We start from the raw sequence: 24,003 nt of genomic DNA, 5'->3' as shown, positions 1-24,003 counted from the left end.
AATAACCTTTTAACACTATGACATATTGACTGTGAAGAAACATAGTTCTTTAATCTTTTTAATTAATGACTACCAACTTTTAACTCCCACATATAAAATAACTTGAAGATTGACATTGTCTACCGTCACTCAAAAGAACACTGTTTCCACCAATTGTAATTGTGAATTCGACTACATCTTATTACACTTACTTAACTCAAAAGGTAAATAACACCATAAAACATCCTTATCTCAATTAATCATAAGGTTCTTACTATCAACAATATTTAATAGCTCTAAGAGTATTACATGTACAATATTTATGTCCGATTACTTCTAGTACCATTATTTATATTATAAAATCCTTTTTTTGTTATTTTTGACAGTTTTTAAAATAAATCGTTCTGAGGAGGGCCCATATCCGGGTCGAAACGTTAACTAAAAATACGTTTTCTTAATTGACCGATCACCAAGACTCTATAATATATATGTATATATACACTTTTTTACGTCATCAATTTTCATTATTATACAATTGAATCAATCTATAATACATTACGCGTAAAGAAATACAAAAATTTCTTGTGCATATTGCACAAATCTTTCTTACACTCTGACATCCTTGAAGCTAATTCGCCATCTATGTAGGTATAGGGGTTGGTTCTAAATGCCCTTCGTCCTTTGGCCCAATTCGATTTTCTCCGTCCCCTTTTCACCTAATTTTCTCGCGATCCCTTTCGCGCGAAAGTGATTATCATTATTATCATTTCTGTTACATTCGATCAGAAACCATACCGTAGGAAGAATTGTCTCGCACTTTTCGAACTCTTCGACTCTTTGCAGCATACGTTTCTTCTTGTTGTTTGACTTAAGAAATAGGCTTAGAGCTGAAAAATTTTCAAAGCTCAGAATGGCAGATCTCATATCAGCGAATACGATCAATTTTTATATTTTCAGTCCGCCATATTTGACCCGCCATCTTGAATTTTGAAATTTTTACATCGAATTCGTTTTTAGCGACACAAAAACCGATGATTACCGAGTTTCACTTTTCCAGTCCCCATAAACTTTTCACAGTTACATTTATTCTGCAAAAACAGGCATTTTCAACGCTCTGTTTATTTATAGCGCTCATTTTATTCGCGGAATCGTTGTATAATCCCTTTTAAAACATCAACGTTGACATCTTAAGTCTGAAAGGCAGCGATATGTCAAAAATTGAGTATAAAAATCTTGAATAACCTATTCAAAAAAGATGCCTCATATACGAGACGCTACGCCGCAAAGGGTTTAGAAAAGAAAAAAAAATCATAAAATTCAATTTTCGCATTCGTAATAATATATTTAGTAAAATATACAATAGCTTTCTCGTTACTTTATATCTTTTTACATACATGTAGTAAAAAATATCAAAGTTGACGGAAGACACAGCGAGAGGATTTAGGGTTAACAATCAGAGACGATATTTCGACGATTCTATTCTTTCTTAACTTGGAACCAATATCGGGGGCGTCCAGATAAAATTTCGAAAAATTTTACAACAATTGCCCTCCTGATTTCCATCGTAGGTACAAGAATAAATAAAAAGCACATACGTGATATACGTAGGCACGCGAAACGGCGAGAAGTGGGTGTAACCGGCGACGAGAAGAGAGGCAGGCAGGTCTCTCCTCTCCTCTCCTCTCCTCTCCTCTCCTCTCCTCTCCTCTCCTCTCCTCTCTCCCTTCGTTCCTCGATCAATACGCGTGTCCTTGACCAGTGTTCGCAGCCTCCCGCGGATGTCCGTCCGGCTGCGCGACCTATCGCAACCCTCCCACCCTCTCTATCTATCCATCCTAGGGTAGAAAATCATCTCCTGCGCTGCGCTACTTTTTTTTTTCTCTCTCCTCCTTCCTCCTCCTCCTCCCCCCTCTCCCCTCTCTTTCCTTACCTACCTCCACCATCCCCGTGTGACCCCGTTTTCGGTGACGGAAAGAATTCCGAAAGGAATGGCAGAGAGAAAAAAAAAAAAAAAAAAAAAAATTACGGACAGTCAAGTGGAAAATAGTCAACGAGTGTTGCTCGGAAATTATTCGAACGAAACTTCACGGCTCGGTTTTCTCGTTCGGAAGTTTCTTTTTTCTTTTTTTTCCTCTCAATTTTATTTTCATTCTTTTACCACATCCACTTGTGTAATAGAAACAAAAAATGTATATATATATATGTGTGTGAAAAAACAAAATTATCGAGGTCGATTAAAGTGTGTATATATACAATATATATATATATGTATAAAGATGTTGAAGATGAGGATGCGGTAAAAAATCTGCACGTTATACTTTGATGTTCGAATTCTATTTTGAAACTTGTAAATAATATATGTATATATACACACATATACACACATGTATAATTATATTGATATCGTGAAGGGTTCGTCGAGAGTGATTGATACTTTGGAATTCAAATTCCTCGCCTTTGGATTTTATCGCTGTAACTTTCGTATTATTATATCACGCAGCGTATATACGGTTGTTATAACAAAGGTGATTATCTTCGGTGGGGTGTAAAATGAAAGAAAATGAAGGAGAATGAAAAATAATATTCTCCTACACAAGTATGTGTATAATAATACGGTGTAATATTTAAATATAGATGTTATTTTATTATTACTATTATTATAACGTCCTTGTGGGTCTAATCCGGGTTTAATCGTTCTCAGATTTTCGCGTGTAATGTATATTATGTGTATATGGGCTGTGCCTGGGTAAAACATTTATTACACATGTGTAATAATAATAATAGTAATAACAACAATAATAATAATAGTGATAGTTATACTAATAATTTGTGGCTAGTACGTGATCGCCAAACTCTCTGCTCCAGATCCTTGACGTTTGATAACGGCGAATATTTTGCAACTAGTATAACTCGAATTCATACAAATTGTGAGAAAAGATACAACAAAGAAAAACAACACCTTTTAAAAAAACTACATGTGTTATACGCATTTGCTTGTTTCTTTTTTCTTTATTTCCTTTCTTTTTTTTTTTTTTTTCATATATTCTGTGAAAAATTTGTAATCGCGTATGTTGTCAGTATATGTATACATATAAGTATAGGATAAACTGTGGCAAAATGAATTCTTTCAACGTATAAGCTCTTTTCGAAACTATCGTCATTGCAACCGCCGCCGAGCTGCGTGCAAACGTAAATTGTATAATAAATATACATACACGTCACATGTGATCACCGTCAGTGTTGGGAAAATTGGGGAAAAAGGTCAGGGTAAAAGAAGTAAGGTATGTAAGTTTCGAGGGAAAAACAAACATTTGCGAAAAATTTGATGTTCTCCTTTTTTTTTTCTTTTCTTTTCTTTTTATCTAAATTCACCTTGAATTCACATTATATATTATGTCGGAACGTGTTGGGATTAAGGAATTTTTCTTATAATATCAATTTGTAAACTGTAAATCGAAATTACTGAACTTTACACTAATCGAATCTGATATATATATATATATATATATATATATATTACCAGTACGAAATTTTTAACATTTTTTTCCTTTAGCGTATTTATAAATATATACGCTAACTAGCAGCCCATCCCGGCTTCGCACGGGCATATAATAATATTAAGTAATAATATAAATGTTATTTTTCTAGAAACTCACTGTAAACATTGTGTATTTTCTTTTATTATATTATTATATGCCCGTGCGAAGCCGGGATGGGTTGCTAGTTATGCTGTTAAAATGTATCTTATATGACACGTTCGTAGATTTACCATAGCAGCGCCATCTATTGATTACTTACTCAACCCAATCGAAAGGTATCGACATCTGTTAGAATCATTCGGAGTTAACAGATAATTGTGACTGTCAAATAATAACAGACAAATAATTAGCAATATATTATAATTGCGACTATAATTTGAGATTTAAACTATCCTATCTCTCAAGTTGGATCGAACTGCACATGGTGTGCGTATTTTATTATAATCGGTTAAGTGGTTTAGGAGTCCATTGAGGACAAACATCGTGACACGAGATTTATATATATTAAGATTGAAACCTCGAGCTTTTTCAATTACCATTTACATTGTAAATAAGTATAATAAGCTGTACAATGTGTATCGAAAGATTTTTCGCAGCGTTCAAGTATACGAAAATCGTTTTTACTTTCTTAGTTCGAATTCGGTTTCACGGGTTATAATTTAACCTTAATATTTGTATAATATCAGAATAACGCTGCGGGTAATTTCACTGTCGCATTTAATCGGAACGACTTTATGCGACGACGACGATGACGAAAACCGCCTGCTTATATATATATGTATATAAGCGATTCTACGACCTCGTGCTCGTGTTTTACCGGCAACGGCCAGACCGCATTCTGACCTGTTTAGATGATAAAAAAAATCCCGTCAGGTTAACCCACAAATTATTTAAATCGCAATTTACAAATTCTTTTTCAATTCGTCGGCGAGTTTTTATTATTATTATTATTATTATTATTATTGTTATTGTTATTATTTCCCGATTTTTGCGTGAAAAAAGCGGGGGAGTTATATAATAATACAATAAATGAAATATGGAAAAAAAAAAATTAATTTTGATATAGAATTGTTATGATTATGGAAAAAAAACAACAAAAAAAAAAAAAACAAATTATGAAAAGTTCAACGGGCGGCAACGTCGCAAGGCCACAGCCACGTGGCTTCTGGCCAAATTTTAGATACCTGTATACGATTTACATGTTATATATGTTTATATACATATAATATGCATACGCGTGTATTAGCGAAGTTTTATTTCCGATTAATTGGCGCGGCTGCACGGAATATTCAGTGAAAATCGTATATTATAGGGTGAACATGTGCTTGCTCGGTCTCAAGGGTTCGTTATTGTTACAATTTGTGCTGTGCGCAGTATCTGAAATATTAATTTATTTTCGTTGGAAACTCTTCGTATGGTACATTATATAGCTGGTCGTTTCTGCTATGCTGCCCGGTTTCCCAATATATGTCGAATGTTATTGTATTGCCAAAATTTACCTCTTGTTAAATATAATGCAACAATTCTTGCATTTTTTTTTTTTTTTTTTTTTTTTTTTTTGGCAGGAAAAAGTTTTTCTCTGATATTATTTGTATATAATTATTTAAAATAAGGCATGGGTTACTTTTGATAATTATGTTGCTACTTTGATTTGCCGGTGAGAATAATAATCATTCTTTCATTTATTTATTTTTGTTACTTATGATAGTTCGTTTGATAATTTTATTCAAAATTCTGGATGCTGCTTTTATTAATTTTACCAAGATTTTCCACAGTTTCGATAATTTCTTGTCGGGGTCAGATCTTATCCGTTTCGTTCTAAATTCATATTTACAGCAAAATAGTTATTAAACTTGTTACGATATTGTTGTGAAGAGACAATATAATGATTTTATTCGGCGAACTTGATACGAAGTCGATATTTTTTTGCGAAATCCGTAATTATACGGTGCAATATTGCATTATCCGTTTCTCTCAGTTATGGATTATTAGCGATTACCGCAAAACTTGCACGCCGCTGTATTGTCTTCTGATAATTAATTTCTTCATTTTCTAAGGAAAGTTAACGCAATCTCTTCAACGAAATATATCCACGAGATATTTCACACGATGAAGCAACTTTAATAACGAATAAAAACCGTGTTCTCAGTTTCTACCTGTAAGAGAATTATACATTTCAAACTGCTCAGAATTGTTTAGAGATACATATAACATGTCCTTGAATATTATATTTTCTTCCTAAATATAAAATTGCGAATTTCTCGGTCTGAGTGAATGATGTTAATTCCTCGTATAACGTTGTCGAATTTTTCATCCCGTGAAACTGATGCAAAGAAGGACAAATTAAAATGTATCTCAAATTCTAAGAAAGTCGTTTAAATCGTTCTCGCGATTCTTCATTTTTTCTTTTATTGCAATCAATTCAAAATCTATACTTCAGAAATTAACAAAGAATACGAATTTTGCCTCAACTCTTTTAGTAAAAACATTTTTCAACTAAATATTTTCACCCGAATTTTTTTACTCGGGGGGTTTTCCGGTCGCTGATTACGAATCTCATGTTCGAATTTGATTATTTCTAAATCCAAGATGGCGGATTCAATATGGCGAATCCAATATGGCGGATTTAAAATCGAGAAAACTATCAAAATTCGATGATTCTGACCGGAAGTTGTTACTCGGGGGTTTTTGGGGTTATACGAAGTAACGAAGATCACTCGAAGTTATAAATAAACTGTGACAACGGTAGGACATGGAAATTTTTTCGTTCAAGTGCAAATCGGTCTAATGAGTTACGCATTATTTTAAAATTACGATGAGCCTCGAATCGACTACGGAAATCCCCTACCGGAAGTTACAGAGCCACAAGCTATCGGGTTCTGTGTTCTCATCGTTTATACAGTGAGGATTAATACAGCGTGTCTACTATACATTAGATTCGTGGAATATTCGATGGGTTTTTCGTAACACATGTAGGTCTAATATTTTACAGTCGTCGAAAGGCTGTATTTTTTTTAAATCTTACATCGTTTCAACGTTTAGTAATATTTATTTATATATGATATTGGGGGAGGGGGGGGGGGGGGGGGAGTGGGGGGTCAAAACGAAGAAAAGCTGAACAAGAAAAATTAAAATTGCCTTTGAGAGAATTGAAAAACGGATTACATATATATATATAAAAATGCAGCCTATAATTCAGCTGTTCCGCGATTAACTTTGTTAATTAATTACACGTATATTATATTCTATAAATATAATAGAAGAAAAACGGCGATCTCCGAATTATAATATATCATATTATATTATATGTATAAAAAGTATATTTTATTGGAATCGCACCAAGAGATGCAGCAAAAAGGCGGTGAGGGACGCCTATTTCTGATCGTCGAGTTTAAAAGATGAGAGGCGAGAAGAGGACGCGTGTCTTGCGTCGCGACATCCGGGAGCCGCCGAGAGATGCAGGTCGACGAATAAAGTTTCCTCGATCATGATCCAGGGCAGAGCGCGAAAACTGGATCATTTTGGTTACGCTTTAACTTGCGAACGTCTATTTTATAATGCAATAACGCATATATATATATATATATTTATATACGTATGCATGCATACGTACGGCGAAAGCGTGCGTGAAGTGAGTCAGTTTTGAACATTGCTATCTCAATTACCCCCTCCGCGGTTCTTTTTATTTTTCCCTTTTCTCTTCAATGATCTTTGAGCAATAGACCAACCCGCTGCGGTTTCAAGCCGTTAGTTATATACGCCGAGGAGAAGAAGTAGGGAGAACCCCTTTGCTCGCATAACTGAGAGCTTTATACCAGAGGCACGCGTTATCAGAAATACATCGTCCGCGATATTGGACGCTCTCTGCTTGACCTGTCTGGCTACACGTAAAAGTTTATATAAAATACCTGGTGCACAGACGGCCATCATTAATTGGTTAATTACTCGTGATGTATTAAGAATAGTCAACACTTGTTACGCGGAGAAGGAAGAAATATATTCGATTCTATGGTGCTGCGATTTGGGATCGAAAACAGTGTTGCATTTTTTTTCTTTGCTTTTTTTTTTTGGTTTGTTTCTACCTGTGATGTGAAAAGGGTGCGGAAATGATCGAGTCGCAGGGATTTAAAGAAATTTACAAGATATAATACAATTGATGTACAGGGATTTAGTGTGCAAAATTGAAGGGAAAAAAGTGAATAAATTTCGTATAAAGGTGACGCGCGTTTGTGCAAATACCGTTAACATGTTTCAAAATGTGTTGTACGATGTTTTAGAACTGGGAACCAGCGACGGAGGCGGTTCTGCAAGCACAAGCTCACCTGGGAACAAACGGCGAGTTTTCAGCGGGTGAGTACAAGTTTCTTATTCTATTTTTTTTTTTTCTTTTCTTTCGCTCTCTCACAAGCCGTTTTTCAAATTCGACAAGTATTTCCGGGTTACGTTTTAATCCGTTTAACGTTTAGAAGGAAATGATATTTTACTGCAACCGCGAACGGAGAATTTAAATTATAATAATACAGTGGATAACAAGTCTTATTTGCTTCAGAGATTTTCATTTAAAAGCAATTACGATTGAAGAGAAAAAATAAACACTGTTATTTTATGTATACCACTCTACGTAATTTCACATTTATAGTACTCTAAAAACACCAACCGGTGAGGTAGTGATGATAAAGCGACGGATATCCTACCACGATTATCACGATTCAGCGAGAATTTCCTTGACGAATTTATTGAACTCAGTGATTAAGTATATTCGCTTAGGTATTGTAAAGAGACGTAAATATTTTTACCACTGTGGGAAAGAAAATAATGAAATAACTTTATTTAGATGTGAGATAACAAGTCAAAGATTACGATTTAAACCATTTCTTTACTGAACGTTTTAATATACACTTATATATTTTGTTTTTAACGTTTCTCTTGCTACGAATTTTTCTCAATGCAATCACACGCGTACCTGTGTATAGTTGTACATATACAGTATACGCACCGTGTGTTTTATCTATCGATAAAAATTAACGTAGTAGTACACGTAGTTATAAATTTATCTGAACGATTTATTGTGTACTGCATGTATAGGTAGACGGAAATCAGTAACTCTGTTGTACGACAAACGCGGTTAAATCATCACGATTGTATTCTACTGTGAATGAAGAAAGAAAAAAAATATGTATATAAAAATATGTATTATACCGTGACGTTGAAAATATTATATCCGGAAATAAAGTGCGAAATTATACTACTATGTGAGTTTCACCGCGATTCATGCACCTGATCGGCACGTGAAAATTCAGATTTAGCATTTGCCAATATAGGTATATTTCAGATATTATCATAGTATATATGTACGTCAGAAAAGCCGTGTATAAATTAGGCAATTATTGCTTCTGTTTTTTCTTAGAGAGAGAGAGAGAGAGTGAAGAAATCAATGAAGGAAAAACAGTATAGAAGTATACATATATACATATATATATAATATACTATATGTATTTATGTGGTTAAAAAAAATATTTACATGGACGAATTTCCGATCGCGTGTCAAGAACGATATCCGCGTTATTTAATAGATTGACGCGGGTAATTATATGCATATTACTGAAATTAATATCAATAAATTTAATCAATTTAATACACACGATATTTATGCGTATACGTGTATGCAAATCTGTAATCTCGCGGTGTGATTAATATGCCATTTGTAAATAAACCGATTGTACGGGTTAAACTATGTAAAACGTTACAACGCGTTCTGGATCGCTTCGTCGTAATTATTATTTGTAATGTATATATATATATACTTACATACAGTCATTTAATTTCTTCGCGGAACACACGCGATGTATTTACGCTTGCATAATAATATGTGTGTACCTTGATGTGGGGGAATTTTTTTCGATACGATTACCGGTTAAACAATTATACGTGCAGAATGCACGCTTGTGTCTTTTCACGCCCATTCATATGGGTGTTTCCATTAACGAACCAACTAAACTCTAAGTTTTCGGAATGACGGATGGGATTTTGATAGAAAAATGACCAATTTTCATGTGCTGCAGGTTTTTTTTTTTTTTTTTTTTCTAAACTATAGTAAAATTGCTTGTGAATTTAACTTGATTACAAATGTTGTTTTATTAGATAAAATTATGCATTGGGTTAATTTTATCGCTAAATCGCAGCCTGTGTCCTTGTCGAGTGATGTTCGCAACTCCGAGGATGCTATTGATATTTGTCTTGCTAGAAAATTGTATTGCAAGTCCTCAGAACATCCGATGTCTCATCGTTCCATATGAATGTGGCAGTTCTTATCGTTTCTGAGTTAACCGGATTCTGATGCATCCCCAAGTTTACGAATATAAATAAATACTGCAGTTGACGACGCACTTTTGATAAGACGCTCTCTGTTTTTTTTTTTTATCTGTGCAGCAATTTCGTAAAAAATTAAAAAAAAAAAAAAAATTTAACCCGACATGCTTGACGAGCAGGCTGGTGTTTCCGATCGGTTAAACGAAGATCCTGTTCAACACAATTGTTGTATGTTCTCCTCCGCCTTTCTTTATGATTACACGAGGCAGAGTTTATTGCTCATATATAGGCGTAGAGCCGGTCTTTAGCGGCGTGACACCGCATTACGGTTTTCAACGGAAACCAACATCATCATCATCCTCATCATCATCATCATCATCATTGACATCTTTGTTCGGGTTTTCACACTCTTTTTCTACAAATTAATTACATTGCCGATTCGCCTAAAATAATTCTCCTTGGATTGAATTATTTTTCTCGTTATTAAAAAAACTGTTCACGATAGGTCAGGATATAATATGATAATAATAGTTGATGAATTGAGAAACATTGAACCAAAAAACAAAAAATACGCTGCAGCGTATTCAATTTCATGAAACTTGAATAGTTTGTGATTGATTTTCCTGGATTTCGTAAAAAAAATGTATTCAATTTGAGATGTCGAAATAGCGTACATAAATCCGCTAACGATGCTCATGTGAGAAATCTAAAGTGGCAAAACGTGTTTCGTCAATGTTTATTGGATTTGATTTTCAGGAGAAAATGGCTGCCGCCACCGCTGCGCAAGTTGAGTCAAGGGAAGGTAGAAAAGTCATCGGCATCGACGCCGGACAGACTGCCGCCTCTGAAGAAAACCGGATCAGACAAACGGTTCAAATTACCGAGTGGTGACAAATCCGGAAGAGCGGCCTCAGAGGGCGAAGAGGAAGAAGACGTCGAGGGCGAAGACGGCGAGACGCCGGCTTTCTTGGAACAAAACGGGGGCGAGGATGGGGAGGATGATCTCGAGCTACCGCCGCCGATGAAACCGATAACAGAGCCAATTGTCGTCGTAACGGGAAACGGACCACCCGGTTCAACGATCCCCGACGAATTGTCTGGAAAAAGAGTAAGCCTAATCCGATGAGGGTTAATTTCATTTTTTTCTCACCCAATTTTCCCTGACGGAAATTGACTTTTACACGCTGATATTATACTTACGTATATGCCAGATAACGTCGGTGTGGGTGCACTTAATCGACGCCATTTTATCCGAGACTGTAATTTTATTTATTATTATTTTTTTTTATACCGCGTTTATCGATACAATCAAGGTGAAGTTAATTGCGGAACGAAACGATATTTGCATTTTCATCGCGAATTTTATTTTACACCTATAATTTATATCTATGTGTACCATTTTGCGATTGCAGGGTTCCGAGAATTCCATGAGTAGTTTGGACGGTGCTACGTCAGCCGATCTTGCAGAAATCGAGCAAATAGTCAAAGAGAGAATGGTGAGTTCGGTGCAAGATTATTTTTCTGCATACTCGTCAGGCGTTGTACAAACGTGTTTTAACAGACCTTCCACTCAATTTGCTATTTCTTAATTATTTTCCGTCACTTTTTGTCAGTACTTAACCAGCGGAAGACAGTTTTTCAATACGAAGTATTCTCATTAGTTACATTTTATTCTATCACATTCCATCTTGTAAAGTACAACGCATGTAAGAGAAAAAATAAAGGGATAATCTGAAAAACTTGTGTCTTATAATACTCTCTGTCATGATAACTATTTGAATTGTTACTGGGTTTTTTCATTGCTCCTTTTTTTGAAACTAGAAATAAATGGAAGGCCTGCAATAAACAAATTCATCGTACTATATACCGTTTAACTATTTCTATCGGACTTTATCTTATGGATATATTACATCGGCTAAATGTAACAGGAACAACATACGGAAAACCAAGAGAGGAACAGTTTGCAACGAGTGCCTAGTAAAGCAACGGGCAGCGAAGATGGAGTCAGCCTTGGTGTGTCAGCAGTAGAAGAGACAGATCCAGAAAGTGCAGCAATCGTTAAGAGACAGTTCGTTATCAGTGAGTTAGTTGAGACTGAAAGACTATACGTCAGTGATTTGAAGCAGATCGTTGAGGGATACATGGCGCTCATGAGAGATCCTGACAGCGAAATTCCTCTACCCGAAGATCTGCGTGGTGGAAAAGACAAAATGGTGTTTGGCAATATAGAAGCAATTTATGAGTGGCACAGAGAGTGAGTATTATTTATACTTCTGATTTATAGTATCAATGTTAATTAAATTTCAATCTAATTTTTCATGCTAGACGTATTTTCTGCTTTGATGAAATTGTCTTTTCTCAATGCAAAGGTCTCCCGATATTTGAAATTTAACACTATTTTGAATTGCAGTTTTTTCCTCAAAGCGTTGGAACATTGCCTGGAGAGACCACAAGATTTGGGTCCACTGTTCAAAAAGTATGAGAGAAAATTGCACATGTATGTTGTCTATTGTCAAAATAAGCCAGTTTCCGAGTATATTGTATCTGAACACATCGACACATACTTTGAGGTAATTATTATAGAAATATACAGTCTCATTTGAAGCGTCAATCGAATTCTATGTCTAAGTTAACTTCAAATTTACAGGAATTGCGGCAAAAGTTGGGTCACAGGCTTCAGTTATGCGACTTACTGATCAAGCCTGTACAGCGAATAATGAAGTATCAATTGCTGCTGCGCGAGGCGTTAAGATTAACAGAAAAGACGCAAAATCACTCAGAGATAGAAGGTCTTCGTGCGGCAGCACATGTTATGCACATCATTCCCAAAGCAGCCAATGACATGATGGACGTAGGAAGATTACAGGGCTTTGATGTAGGTCAATCTTTTCCTGTTCTTCATTTATTCACGTTTGCTTCCTAGCTTCGGTGATTTAATATTTAAGGGTTCGATGTTTTCAGGGTAAGATTACCGCCCAGGGAAAACTACTACTCCATGGCCCGCTGTTAGTTTGTGAAATAGGAAATGTACCTGTTCGCGGAAGAGAATGGCAGGTTTTTCTATTTGAGCAGAATATTATATTCAGCGAGGCTGTCGGGAAAAAAACCCAGTTCACTAATCCCGCTTACATATACAAAGCTCACATACAGGTAGGTTCGGTTTCTTATTTGCAAAAACTTGGGTTGTTAGATTCAATTGAGATACTGTCGCAAGCAGCTGCTTCTTAACAGTCGGTTGAATGTTAGACTCAGAATCAAGCCCATCAACAGGGTGGTAAATATGGATGAATAACACAAATTTTCTCTTGTAACTTTCCAATAACGCAATACAGGTGAACAAAATGAGTCTCGACGAGTTGGGAGATGACCCTGAAAGGTTCGTGATCCGTTCGACGGATCCTCGCAAGCCAGGCTTGGGATTCTCGTGCGCAGCAGTGGACGAGAATGAGGCGCGAAAACAGGAATGGGTGGATACGATAACAGCGATCCTGCAAACACAGCGCGATTTCCTTAAGGCAATACAGTCCCCAATTGCCTACCAAAAGGAACTTACCAAAGACCCACTGTAAGCGTCTCCAACTACTCAACTCTTACTGACATTTAACACTCAACCTGTGAATATTCGTTTCAACATATTTTTGTATATTTTATAAAAATACGAACGCTGTAAGCTAGTTAATGGTAGTGTCTCCTTGTCTTTACCCCAAACTTATCCTTTCGTACCCCTCGTCTTTCGCCCTGCTCTTTAGCTTCTCTGAATCTTCTCTCTAATTATTACTCTTTTTACTTACTCTCGCTCCCTGAGCCTGTCACGTGTGCTAATCCGTTCCAATGTGCATATATACATATAGACATATATATATATATATATATATATATAAAAATTCATATATATATATTAATATAATATATTATATAATATATATATATAATAATAATAATATATATATGTATAAATTAAATAATAAAGTGAGGCGCTCAAGAGAGCATACAGTAATAAAATTGGTTATTATTATAATGCAAAATGTACGATATATTTATAATAATTTTAATAACGTTTATAATGGCGCTGAAGTGAACGAGCTGCAGTGCGTGTACATAATACATATTATTGGAAAACTAAAAACAAAAAAAAAAAAACAAAAAAAAAAACTACTATAATAATCAACTCCTGCGCATAAAAATTTTGTTTAGAATAAAAACGTAAATTGATTGAGAATGTCATTGTGATGCATCGTAATCCCTATTCCCCTAATGCCGATGCACCCTAACTAACTGCTTGTTATTTTATGATTTACCAAAAACACAGTACTACAATATCAAATCGATCTTTCTTACCCAATGTCCACTTGCAATAATTACACCCTTTCACCAAGGTAAATAACTATCATTTCAATAAATAAAGTCGTGGGCGTGCGATTATGTAATTGAATAAGCAAATTTAACGTAGTGAAATTTTTCTGTATCTCACCCACACCTTGAAACCTATACGCAAAAGCTATTCAACATTACCTTAATAATAAATTCGACAAATATACAAATTTTATAACATTTAACCATCGATTCAGGAGTAACTTTCACATTAACATTAATTGCTTGACTATGCACGAAAACGCAATAAGAAACGAACGGTGCACATTAATCATGCTTTATATTCTATAACTCTATCCAGAGGTCTTGGCGACTTAATCTAAGCAAATCCAAGAGCTTTTTTCCTTGACCTGCGATGCGCTTGAAATAACTTACATTATATTACTACCTTGCTGGATAAAAAAGCAACAGACACAGCTTCTGTTTTGGTCAACATTTTCCCTCATTAATAAAATCATTTTCCATTTCACTGTTAGATAGCAAGAAAAAACATAATCGTGACGACTGACATGGTTAACATCGATTGAATAATGTAGGAAAAATTTGATCTGTAGTACTGTGTTTTCTATTCATTTTTAATTTGCTGGCGTACAGCCGTGGCTCGACACCGGAACCAGTCATTCAAGCAGCGGTGTCAGTTCCCCCAATGCTGACAGTGTCTGGAGCCGCAAATAAGGAAAGAAGCAATCAACGTAAAACGCAGCTGATTCAGCGGTCACACACCGCGGGTGGCTTAGATGGCGATGCGCTGCCTCCTCGGACACCCAGCCCTACTAAGAGTAGACTTAACTTCTTAGAAGGGTTCAGGAACACTCTGCGAGCACGTTCGCCAGTTCGCAACAACTCAATTCCGGTGAGCCCCAATCCCTCTCTGCTATGAAATGAAGTGGAGCCCAAGACTGTTATAGCATTCTTACTTACAGCCAAGGGACTCTTCCGCTTCTTCCTCTTGATGTCTCTCGCTATCCGCTATCTATTGCATTGCCTTCTGTTGTTGCAATGGCAAACTCTCGCTCTTGTACTATTGAAAAAATAAAAGAAAAGATAACAAAAATAACCAAAAAAAAAAAAATAAACAGACAGAAAAAAAGAAATACCGTATGCCCCTAAAGTACAAATACGTATGCCTATAGTTCCACTTTGTAGAAGAATTAAGACATTATCCACTGTCAAAAGATAAACTAGAAATGCTAGAAAAAAATGAGATGAAAAAAAATTCAGAAAAAAAGTATTGGTTCTGAACTAACTAGCACGATGGGTGGTGGTTCTACTGTACATCCTACTGTTGGGTGAGCATGAAATTCTGATGCACGTATATGAATAAAAATCGCATGACGAAGCCGGGAATGTTGCCAGAAAGCAAAGGGATTCTCTTTAATGCGGCGATTCCTCAGGTGGCTCCAGGTGCTCGCGTACGATTAGCCGCTGACTGGGTCAAACTACACGCTGGAGACGAATTGGTCGTATCTCACTTAGATGGACCAGGGCTAGTCGTTTCTCCTATTGATGCAAAGGAAGAATTATGGATTCCAGCTAGTTTCATTCCCAACTCATCAATCAGCAGAGCATGGTCGTTTCGCCCGAGAAAAATAGACCCAGATCAAGCAGTATCTAGTCCGCAGAAGGGGCTTGGAGAAAAAATGCCACCAAAAGTACTCAGTGTTTTAACACCTGTAAGAGTTACTGCCGGCGAGGTAGCCAGACTTTCCATAGAAATTGCACGGGCTGAAGGTGCCACGATTGTTTGGCGGAAGGAGGGAGAATCTCATGATATTGTACCGAGCGAACGCCATAGGCTTTACCACAATTCGGGATTTATATATCTCGAAATTTCTCGTTGTCGTCCGGTGGATTCTGGTGCATATATTTGTAGTATACAGTGTGATAATGGTTCCTGTTCCACGAAAATCTCACTCAATGTAACAGGTTTGTAATGCCGTGTGTACGCACGTCAGTGAAATAACATAATTAAATTACATACTAAATTTATTACCACAACTACAAACTACAAGTATATTTTCTTGACTTCAAAAAATAGGAGGAAACGGAACAACGTGGGCACGTATTTTGGGCACCACAAAGGTTGAAGTAGATTGGGAGTGCCATGATACTGGGTCCTGTAACTTGGAATACAGAACAATACCATCGTTAGAATGGATAACTATTATAAAAGAAGTCAAAACGCGTCCGACAGTCCTGGAATTACTACCTGGGACTTCGTACAGTTTTAGAATAGTTGCAAAGACTGGAAACGCGACATCACCTTCAGCTGTGATAACATTGCCCATGGATGAGGGAATAAGCTGGGAAGCTGAGCAATTCGTCGGACGATATCTGGAGTTGGATGAGCTGGGAAAGGGGAGGTTTGCAGTCGTACGGCGCGCCAGAGACCGCGGTACTGGTCATGAAGTTGCACTTAAACAAACACCACGTCACAAACAATCTAGATCATTCACTCGTTCAGAATACGATTTACTGGCTTCAACGCATCACGCAAACATCGTGAGGGCATTTGCCCTTTTTGAAAATGCTCCACAGCCTGGAGTAGATACAATCGTACTTGAGTTGTGAGTACAACGAAAGATTGTTATTATTCTAACTGATTGAACAGTAAGTAATCGATGCTTTATTTAAGAGTTCGGGGTCCGATGCTGTTCACATACCTATGTGAGAAGAAAGAATATACGGAAGCAGCTGCCAGCAAATATACCAGCCAATTGCTTTCCGCTCTGGATTGGTTACATACCCGACACTTTGCTCATCTCGATGTGAAACCTGAAAATGTTCTGGTCGACCAAGAAACAGAAATCGTCAAGCTTGTTGACTTGGGTGAAGCTGTTCGAGGGCCTGTCGAGGAAGTAGTACCGCCTGCTGACTTAGAGTTTGCAGCTCCTGAATTAGTCCTTGGCAGACCTACTGGTCGTCACACTGATATGTGGGCAACTGGAGTATTCATTTATGTGTTGCTAAGGTGCGTTATGCGTTTCATAGAGCTGTTGAGTAATATACATTGCTTCCCTAGGGCAGGTTTTGATATTCATCGAATTTTTGTACTGATTGCTGCCGAATGTTTCAGTGGCTTGTCACCGTTCCTGGATGATTCGGTCGAGGAAACGACAGCAAATATATTAAAATGTGATTTTTGCTTTCCTGATGAATATTTCAAGAAGGTTTCAAATGATGCAAAAGATCTTCTCGGAAGATTGCTCTGCCTGCATGGAGAAGATCGTGCGTCAGCAGAGAATTGCTTAGAATCTCCGTGGTTTAAGGTGATAGTCAGAATTCATTTTTTTAATTGTAAATTAAAACATGACTGACGAAGGAGGGAGTGAGTAACTTTTCTTATGCATACTTTTTTAGATTCCCAAAGGCACTACGATACCATCATCTCGAATGGCAGCATTCACCGAGCGTCGGGCACATTGTTCCAAATCACATCAAGACCATAACGATAGTTTTTATTCTTAACAATACATATTGGTCCAGAGTGTTATATCCTATTAACAGTTTATAAGGAAATGCAAAAAGTGACATGTAAATAACAAAGATATATTTAAATTTGTATACCTCGAATGTTGTTTCATATTCATAATCCGTCTTTTTTAATTTGTTAGAATTGCGAAAAATCTTTACCACAAAGCAAGCTAAAACGTTGTAGTATTGTTATTATTATTGTCTCATTATTTTCTTGTTATAATTTACAACATAATTATTAATCATCAATCAAAAATGACGAAGACACGATACGTTTTGATATTTCACAACGTATAAGTGGACTGATTTGTTTGTAATACGGTCTGAAAAATTTAGAATAAAGTAAAATGAATATTGTCAAGAATTTCCGACAATAATATAAAAATTACAGGGTTGAGTGTGGCAGAGAAAAAACAATCGATAAGTGATTTAAAAACCTTGTATTTTCGTCATTACCCCAAAATGCTGAATATATGACAGTTATAAAATTAATACATAAAAAGATTCTTTACCCTTAATTTTTCTGAACTGTTTGGGCCCAATCAAAGGTTTATTTGTATGTGATTTTTGTTTCAAATCTCTTGGGTTCATCAATAGAAAGTAATTCAAATATATAATACATCAATAGTAGAACTATTATACGTATAGAAAATGCATATATTACACGCGTACTAACAATTAGCAGGAAAAAGTACTTAAAAGAAATTGATGAAACAAATGAAATTCATTTTAAAAACTAATAATAGATAATGATGGTGTGTGAACTGCAAATGACAATTACTAGTCTCAGCAATATGTCTTATTCTCTTAGGTTTGGTATTTAAAAAAAATCTAATTCCTCATAGTACGAAAGTTACCACCGACATAGCTGATGTAATTATGGAAATAATCGGTGGCAGCTGTATATACAAATGAATTATTTTTTAATTATATTAATTATACAATATCTAGAAAAATATTCGACTTGATGGTACTTTGTTTTTGACCTGAGCAATTCAAAATAACGTAATAATACCAATACATACCAAGATATGTGGTAACTGATCTCAATTAATTGAATGTATTGCCAGCCACTCAATATTCCAATTATACTAGTGCTAAGCTTTGACTGAAATTGATGCAATAAGTATTGGAATTATATAATTTATTCACTGTCACAGTCGAACGAATCACTTTTAAACCGTTTTGCATGGTGATTATCTTCGTGATTTATTTTATCTTTCTCATGTTCAAACTGTTTTTCACAGTATTGGCATTTGTGAAGTTGCATATCTTTGTCATGCGTGAGCAAATGGTCACACAAATCCCTTGCTAATTTTAATTTGAGTCCACAAATATAACATGTGTGTTCTGTGTCAGAATGAATTCGTTTCATATGTGTATCTAGGCCGCTCTTGTGCTTAAAAGTTGCTTCACACTCTGTGCATTTAAATTTTCGATATTTCTCCAATGTTTGAATAATTGCTGCATTCTCTTTATCTCCGTGTTCACTGAGAAGATGCTGCCGTAGTTTGTGCATGTAATAGAATTTCATACTGCAATGGTCGCATGAATATCTTTGGGCCCAAGGAAATAATTTCTCCAAATTTTTAAACGGTTCTTGATCTTCTTCATTATGATCGCTCCTTTGGTTTTTGGAACTTGAACACTTTTCTTCTAAAAAGTTTTGCGCTTTACTTGAACTTTGTCTGTTGGAATTGTGAACAGTGGTGATATGATTTCTCAGATGATCTTCACGTTTTATTTTGAGATTGCAAATGGGACAAGAATGCATAACATCGGAATGATATAAATCTATGTGATTTATTCGACTAGAATTTGAGTTGAAAGCCTTTCGACAATGCTCACATTTGAAATTTTTCAAAAGCAAATGTTGAAGCTCATTAGAATGCGATTTGATATGTTTTTCATACTCCACGAATGATTGAAAATCTTGGGTAACTCCATCACAAAGTAGACAAATGAAATCACCCCTTTTGCTAAGATGGTACTTCATTTTATGAATTCGGAACTTTTCCTTACCTATTAATCTGGCATTACATTCACCGCAATATAAAATTTTAGTTCTATACTTTTCCCAATCCTCTGAAGAATGAGATTCTATGTGTTTAATTAATTCCTCAGCTATTGTATATGAAGCATCGCACAACTGACAATGGAACCAGACCCTTTTCCTTTTATTCCATGTGTCACTATCATGTATGCTTTTATGCTTCTCTAATTTCTTGGTGCTGTAAAACATTCTGCCACAATCATGGCATGGAAACAGCGGGGCTTTATCGTGAGTTGTCATGTGTTTATAAGTAGCAGCCTCGCTGTACATCACATTGTTGCAAATTGTGCAAGTATAAGCAAAAGGTGGATGTAGTCTGTGAATATGTTTACAAAGAGTTTGCTTGCAGGAAAATGTTTTCTCACAGTCATCACAGGTAAATGTTTGATCAAGATGTGGATTCGTGTAACTATTTTTTTCAGGTATAATGGATTTTCTTGAGTCGAATTGCTCGATGTGTGACAGTAACTCATCTTTCTTTGAGACTGTACTGTCGCAATTATTACTATTGTATCTCTGTCCAGGATGAGCCTGAACATAATGTTCTGACAAAGATTTTTCACTCGTGCAGGAAACACTGCAATGTTCACACGTATAGTTTATCGGCGAAGAATGATTCATTGCTATATGGGTTTTTAATTGTCGTCGTAATTTGAAAGTACGGTCACAATGTTTGCATTGAATTCGAAACGCAGCAACTGATGATTTCTCTACAGCTGTATTAGATTTTGATGCATTTGGTTTATGTTCTTTCTTTATTGTACCCACGACGTCGAGCCAGTTCAATGCAGCATCGTTGTTACTACAGTCTGACAGTAAGTAGCTCACAGTGTTTTCAGTATTTTCACTTGAATAAATTTCGCTATTCAAACTAATTTTTTCTAGAATATTATCGTTGTTCTTCATAATCTCATCAAATTTAGCAACTTCACTATCCATCCATGTAGTATTCAAATTATTTTTAAGCGATAGATTATTTACTTTCAATCGAAACTTCTGTGCCTTACTAACAAGTTTATCTGAAGTCTTAGGATTTCGAGAACAAGCTACATCACCATTGCATTTATTATGACGGTTAGAAAGAGATTCGCTTTCTTGTTTACATTTAAATAGCATACCACGTAGAGTACTGTCTGCTTTGTATATTTGTTGAAAAAATTTATACGACTGTTCCAGTTTTGCAAGACATTCGTGGCATATTTTTTTCGGCAGATCATCACTGTTCTTAATTTCTATAAGCAGTTTTAATTTCGTCAATATACTATTGGAAGAGCGTGTCGTTTCATCAACTATATTGACGAGATTATTTTTCTTCCTTGCACACGTTCTACACATGTTTTTGATAGTTCTCTTCAATTTCATCAAATCACTCGTCGATGTCAGGTGGTTTCGATCATCATTATATCCAACGGAATTTAACTTCAGCTTTGTGCACAAATTTTGTACCGAATGCTGAAAATCCAAATTCTCAGTACTTGCTGATTGACCATGGAAATTCTGGACTGAATTTAATACAGCCTCTATTTTGTTGCCTAATTGAGTTCGGAATTCATTGTCAGATCCTAAATTGGAATCAGTTTCAGATCCTGTAGTGGAGAGGCTCTCAATGCTGTCATTCTGTGTTTGCTGATCAATCTGCTGAGACAAATAATAGAAGTTAAAATAAAAATAATAACTTTTATAGCATTTGGAATGCAACAATTTATTAACATCGCACAACTGTTGTAACTTACGTCAGCATTTTTCATTCCACCAATTTCAATAGAGTAGCCGAGATCCCAATATTGAATTGGAACTGCGTCTTCCTTCAAAGCTCCTCCTAGGAGGTAGTCATCATCATGGAAATGGTTGCTACAAATAGCAAGTTTCAATGATTCTAATGCAGGAGTCTCACGTGTAAGCAAATCCTCCCGGCCGCTGTTTATCAACCACTTCACACAAAGGCTCGAATTTTTCAGTGGCAGATAATGAAATTGTTGTCCAAGCCGTTGTTTACCACAATTGATGTAACTGCATCGCTCGGTGTTCGGTTCGGTCATTGCAAAATACACTTTTATGAAACTCGTTTTACTCAATACCGCGATACTAAAGAACTTTATGAAATATTACCAATTTCAAGTTGTACGCTTCACCGATGCAAGTACGATTTTATACATTCCACACTACGTAAATTACTGAATATGTCCGGTAATTAACCTCAAACGACATACATAACCTAACATTACAACTGGCACCAACGAGCTCTGATCGCTCTAATAACATTGAAGTTTGATACGGATGGTGGGGAAAAAACACGGAAGCAAAGTTTTTCAATAAATGAGGAACTATACGGCAGTTACTATCATTCTTGGCTGCAGTACTGTAGTGATCGTCACGATTTCAGATGAGTGGAACGGCCCTTTGAATTTTTTCAGTCAGACATTTGAACTATGTACAAAATGCTATACTAGATCGTTGACTGAAAATTATAAAGACAGTTGCCCCAATGAGCTTTGGTGTGACAAGCGAAAATTGTCGTGCGCTTGCGCCCCTTCAGATGTTCCAACGGTAGAGTTGATAACTTATTTGCAGAACATCAGAGAGTTGCCGATTTCGAGATAATGCTGGCTGCATTCACCTTCCGAGTAACACTGTCTTCGAAATGGTAAGCCCAAGCCGGTACTTGCCTGTGTGTACTTATCACCTTGTCGGCGATACAAGAAATTAATAATGAGAGTAAATTTCTTCCAAAATTTGTAGCAAAACACAGTGTTCGTACGCACAGGGAAAACCTGAAAAACTGGGAAAACTCAGGGAGTTTCTTACAGCAGAGAGAAGTCAGGGAATTTCGAAAATAGGACTGGAATTTTAAGTTTCTTGGAGAAATTCGTTCTTATACGTACATTACTTGATATCAAACCTACTTTCTTTTTTTTCTTACTGAAAATCGCTGGCTGTTGTTTGTAAATTAGTAGTCGGACAGTAAATTAATTACTAGGTAATATTGAAGGTATTAGTATTATTAAGCAAAAAAATTGTCATTAACCAGCAGCATATTTCTTGGAAGGTTACTGAAAAAAATCTTATTTTCAGGCTGGAACACCTCGAAAAGTCAGGGAATTTCGGGTTCCAAAAAGCGTACGAACCCTGAAAACAGTGATTTAATTGAAGTATAGGTACCCGAGAGCAGAATGTATACATAGATCATAAATAATAATAGATCAGATGTAATAATGATGCTGAGACCAAGAAGTATGTATGTATATGCGGTCCATGTACGATATTATTATATATGATCCATGTACGATTGATACGTCGTGCATACCGTAAATTTTATAATTTTCCTAGAGACAAACTAGATTATCTACAATAATACGGCTATAATATGAAATTAGAAGAATTATTCATTTCGAAATGGGATTCTATTCGACACGCGCTCGATGAATTCCATAACATTAATATTCATAATTATTACAACAACTTTTCATTTCTTCTCTCGATCTTGAATTTCCGTAGGCATGGAATCGAAACGCTGTTTTAGCTAGTCGCAAGTGAAGTATCTACGTTGGGTAGAGAAGCAGAATTGTTTTTCGAAAAGTGTTCGAATGGAAAAAAATTATCCGACGCTGTTTTGGATGTGTTTTTCACATATTTCAGTGTCCATTTAAGCCTGCTTTGGAGGATTCAAAAAACCGATTTTTTTTTTGCATAGATGTCTACCCAAACTATACAAGAATGTGTCCCTAAAATTTCAGTCGCAAATTCAAAATATTTTCGGAGTTACAGAAGAAATAGTGAGCAAGCGTCCAGCAGGTATACGAGCGGTTTTTTGAAGTTTTCAACCAGTTTTTTGAAGAGTCTGAACCAGTTTTTTGAAGTTTTGAACCAGTTCTTTGAAGATCTGAAGGGCAACTCTATGGACCAGGAATCGCCGATTAGCATATTAATGCGGTAAGTTCAAGAAAATTACGATTTTTTATGTACGAAAACTTTGACGCACGATTTCTCCGTTTTTCATTTTTACGCTTTTTCCTAATTGGCGGGAAAGATAGGAAAAAAACTAAACGTCCTTTCGAAACGAGACAAATTGCATTGTACTCGGGATGAAATTCTCTTCTAGTTGAACCTAAAAAACCTTGAGAAAGTTAAGATTAACCCACTTTTAAAGAATCTAAAGTGAACTATTTTCGCAAGAAAAATGAATTTTTTTTTTCATTTGCGAAAAATTGTTGAATTTTTCACTTTTTGCGGAATTTTCTTGGTTTAACTAGAAGCTATACTATTGAGAAGTAAAAATTT

General features: G+C 35.8%; 2 protein-coding genes across 9 annotated transcripts in view; one reads left to right on the top strand and one right to left on the bottom strand.

Annotated features, from left to right (window-relative positions):
* The window catches only part of LOC124297546 (kalirin), a 46,542-nt gene extending 28,771 nt beyond the window's left edge, over window positions 1–17,771 (top strand). For 4 of the 7 annotated variants that reach the window (XM_046748690.1, XM_046748693.1, XM_046748691.1 and 1 more), the window contains 15 exons: window positions 7,796–7,868; window positions 10,584–10,935; window positions 11,240–11,323; window positions 11,756–12,081; window positions 12,238–12,397; window positions 12,475–12,702; window positions 12,789–12,977; window positions 13,160–13,392; window positions 14,793–15,051; window positions 15,449–15,487; window positions 15,593–16,124; window positions 16,237–16,765; window positions 16,834–17,169; window positions 17,275–17,467; window positions 17,559–17,771. In XM_046748690.1, coding sequence (XP_046604646.1) covers window positions 7,796–7,868; window positions 10,584–10,935; window positions 11,240–11,323; window positions 11,756–12,081; window positions 12,238–12,397; window positions 12,475–12,702; window positions 12,789–12,977; window positions 13,160–13,392; window positions 14,793–15,051; window positions 15,449–15,487; window positions 15,593–16,124; window positions 16,237–16,765; window positions 16,834–17,169; window positions 17,275–17,467; window positions 17,559–17,666 — 3,641 coding nt within the window. In that variant the 3' untranslated portion in view covers window positions 17,667–17,771. Of the gene's footprint in view, window positions 1–7,795; window positions 7,869–10,583; window positions 10,936–11,239; window positions 11,324–11,755; window positions 12,082–12,237; window positions 12,398–12,474; window positions 12,703–12,788; window positions 12,978–13,159; window positions 13,393–14,792; window positions 15,052–15,121; window positions 15,321–15,448; window positions 15,488–15,592; window positions 16,125–16,236; window positions 16,766–16,833; window positions 17,170–17,274; window positions 17,468–17,558 lie in introns of those variants that run through there. The other 3 variants (XM_046748692.1, XM_046748694.1, XM_046748695.1) reach the window with 3 other exon arrangements.
* Window positions 17,772–18,097: 326 nt separating this feature from the next.
* On the bottom strand, window positions 18,098–22,220 carry LOC124297553 (zinc finger protein 808-like). 2 transcript variants are annotated; one of them, XM_046748715.1, is made up of 2 exons: window positions 21,459–22,220; window positions 18,098–21,363 (listed from the first exon to the last, which is right to left on the bottom strand). In XM_046748715.1, exons 1-2 carry the CDS (start codon window positions 21,762–21,764, stop codon window positions 18,817–18,819), a joined length of 2,853 nt encoding a protein of 950 aa, XP_046604671.1. In that variant the 5' UTR covers window positions 21,765–22,220; the 3' UTR covers window positions 18,098–18,816. The 2 variants fall into 2 exon arrangements, with proteins under 2 accessions (XP_046604671.1, XP_046604672.1); XM_046748716.1 differs by having other exon boundaries at window positions 18,098–21,360; window positions 21,459–22,219.
* Window positions 22,221–24,003: the final 1,783 nt, after the last annotated feature.

Source organism: Neodiprion virginianus, chromosome 2, assembly GCF_021901495.1.
Source record: "Neodiprion virginianus isolate iyNeoVirg1 chromosome 2, iyNeoVirg1.1, whole genome shotgun sequence".
Taxonomy (NCBI): domain Eukaryota; kingdom Metazoa; phylum Arthropoda; class Insecta; order Hymenoptera; family Diprionidae; genus Neodiprion; species Neodiprion virginianus.
This window is presented reverse-complemented; position numbering and strand designations above follow the sequence as displayed.

Bases quoted from the DNA above. Each gene is read 5' to 3' on its own strand.
- LOC124297553 (XM_046748715.1), bottom strand. From the start codon at position 21,764: ATGACCGAACCGAACACCGAGCGATGCAGTTACATCAATTGTGGTAAA. The intron at 21,364-21,458 runs GTAAGTTACAAC...TATTTGTCTCAG, and splicing joins GTGGAATGAAAAATGCTGAC to CAGATTGATCAGCAAACACA.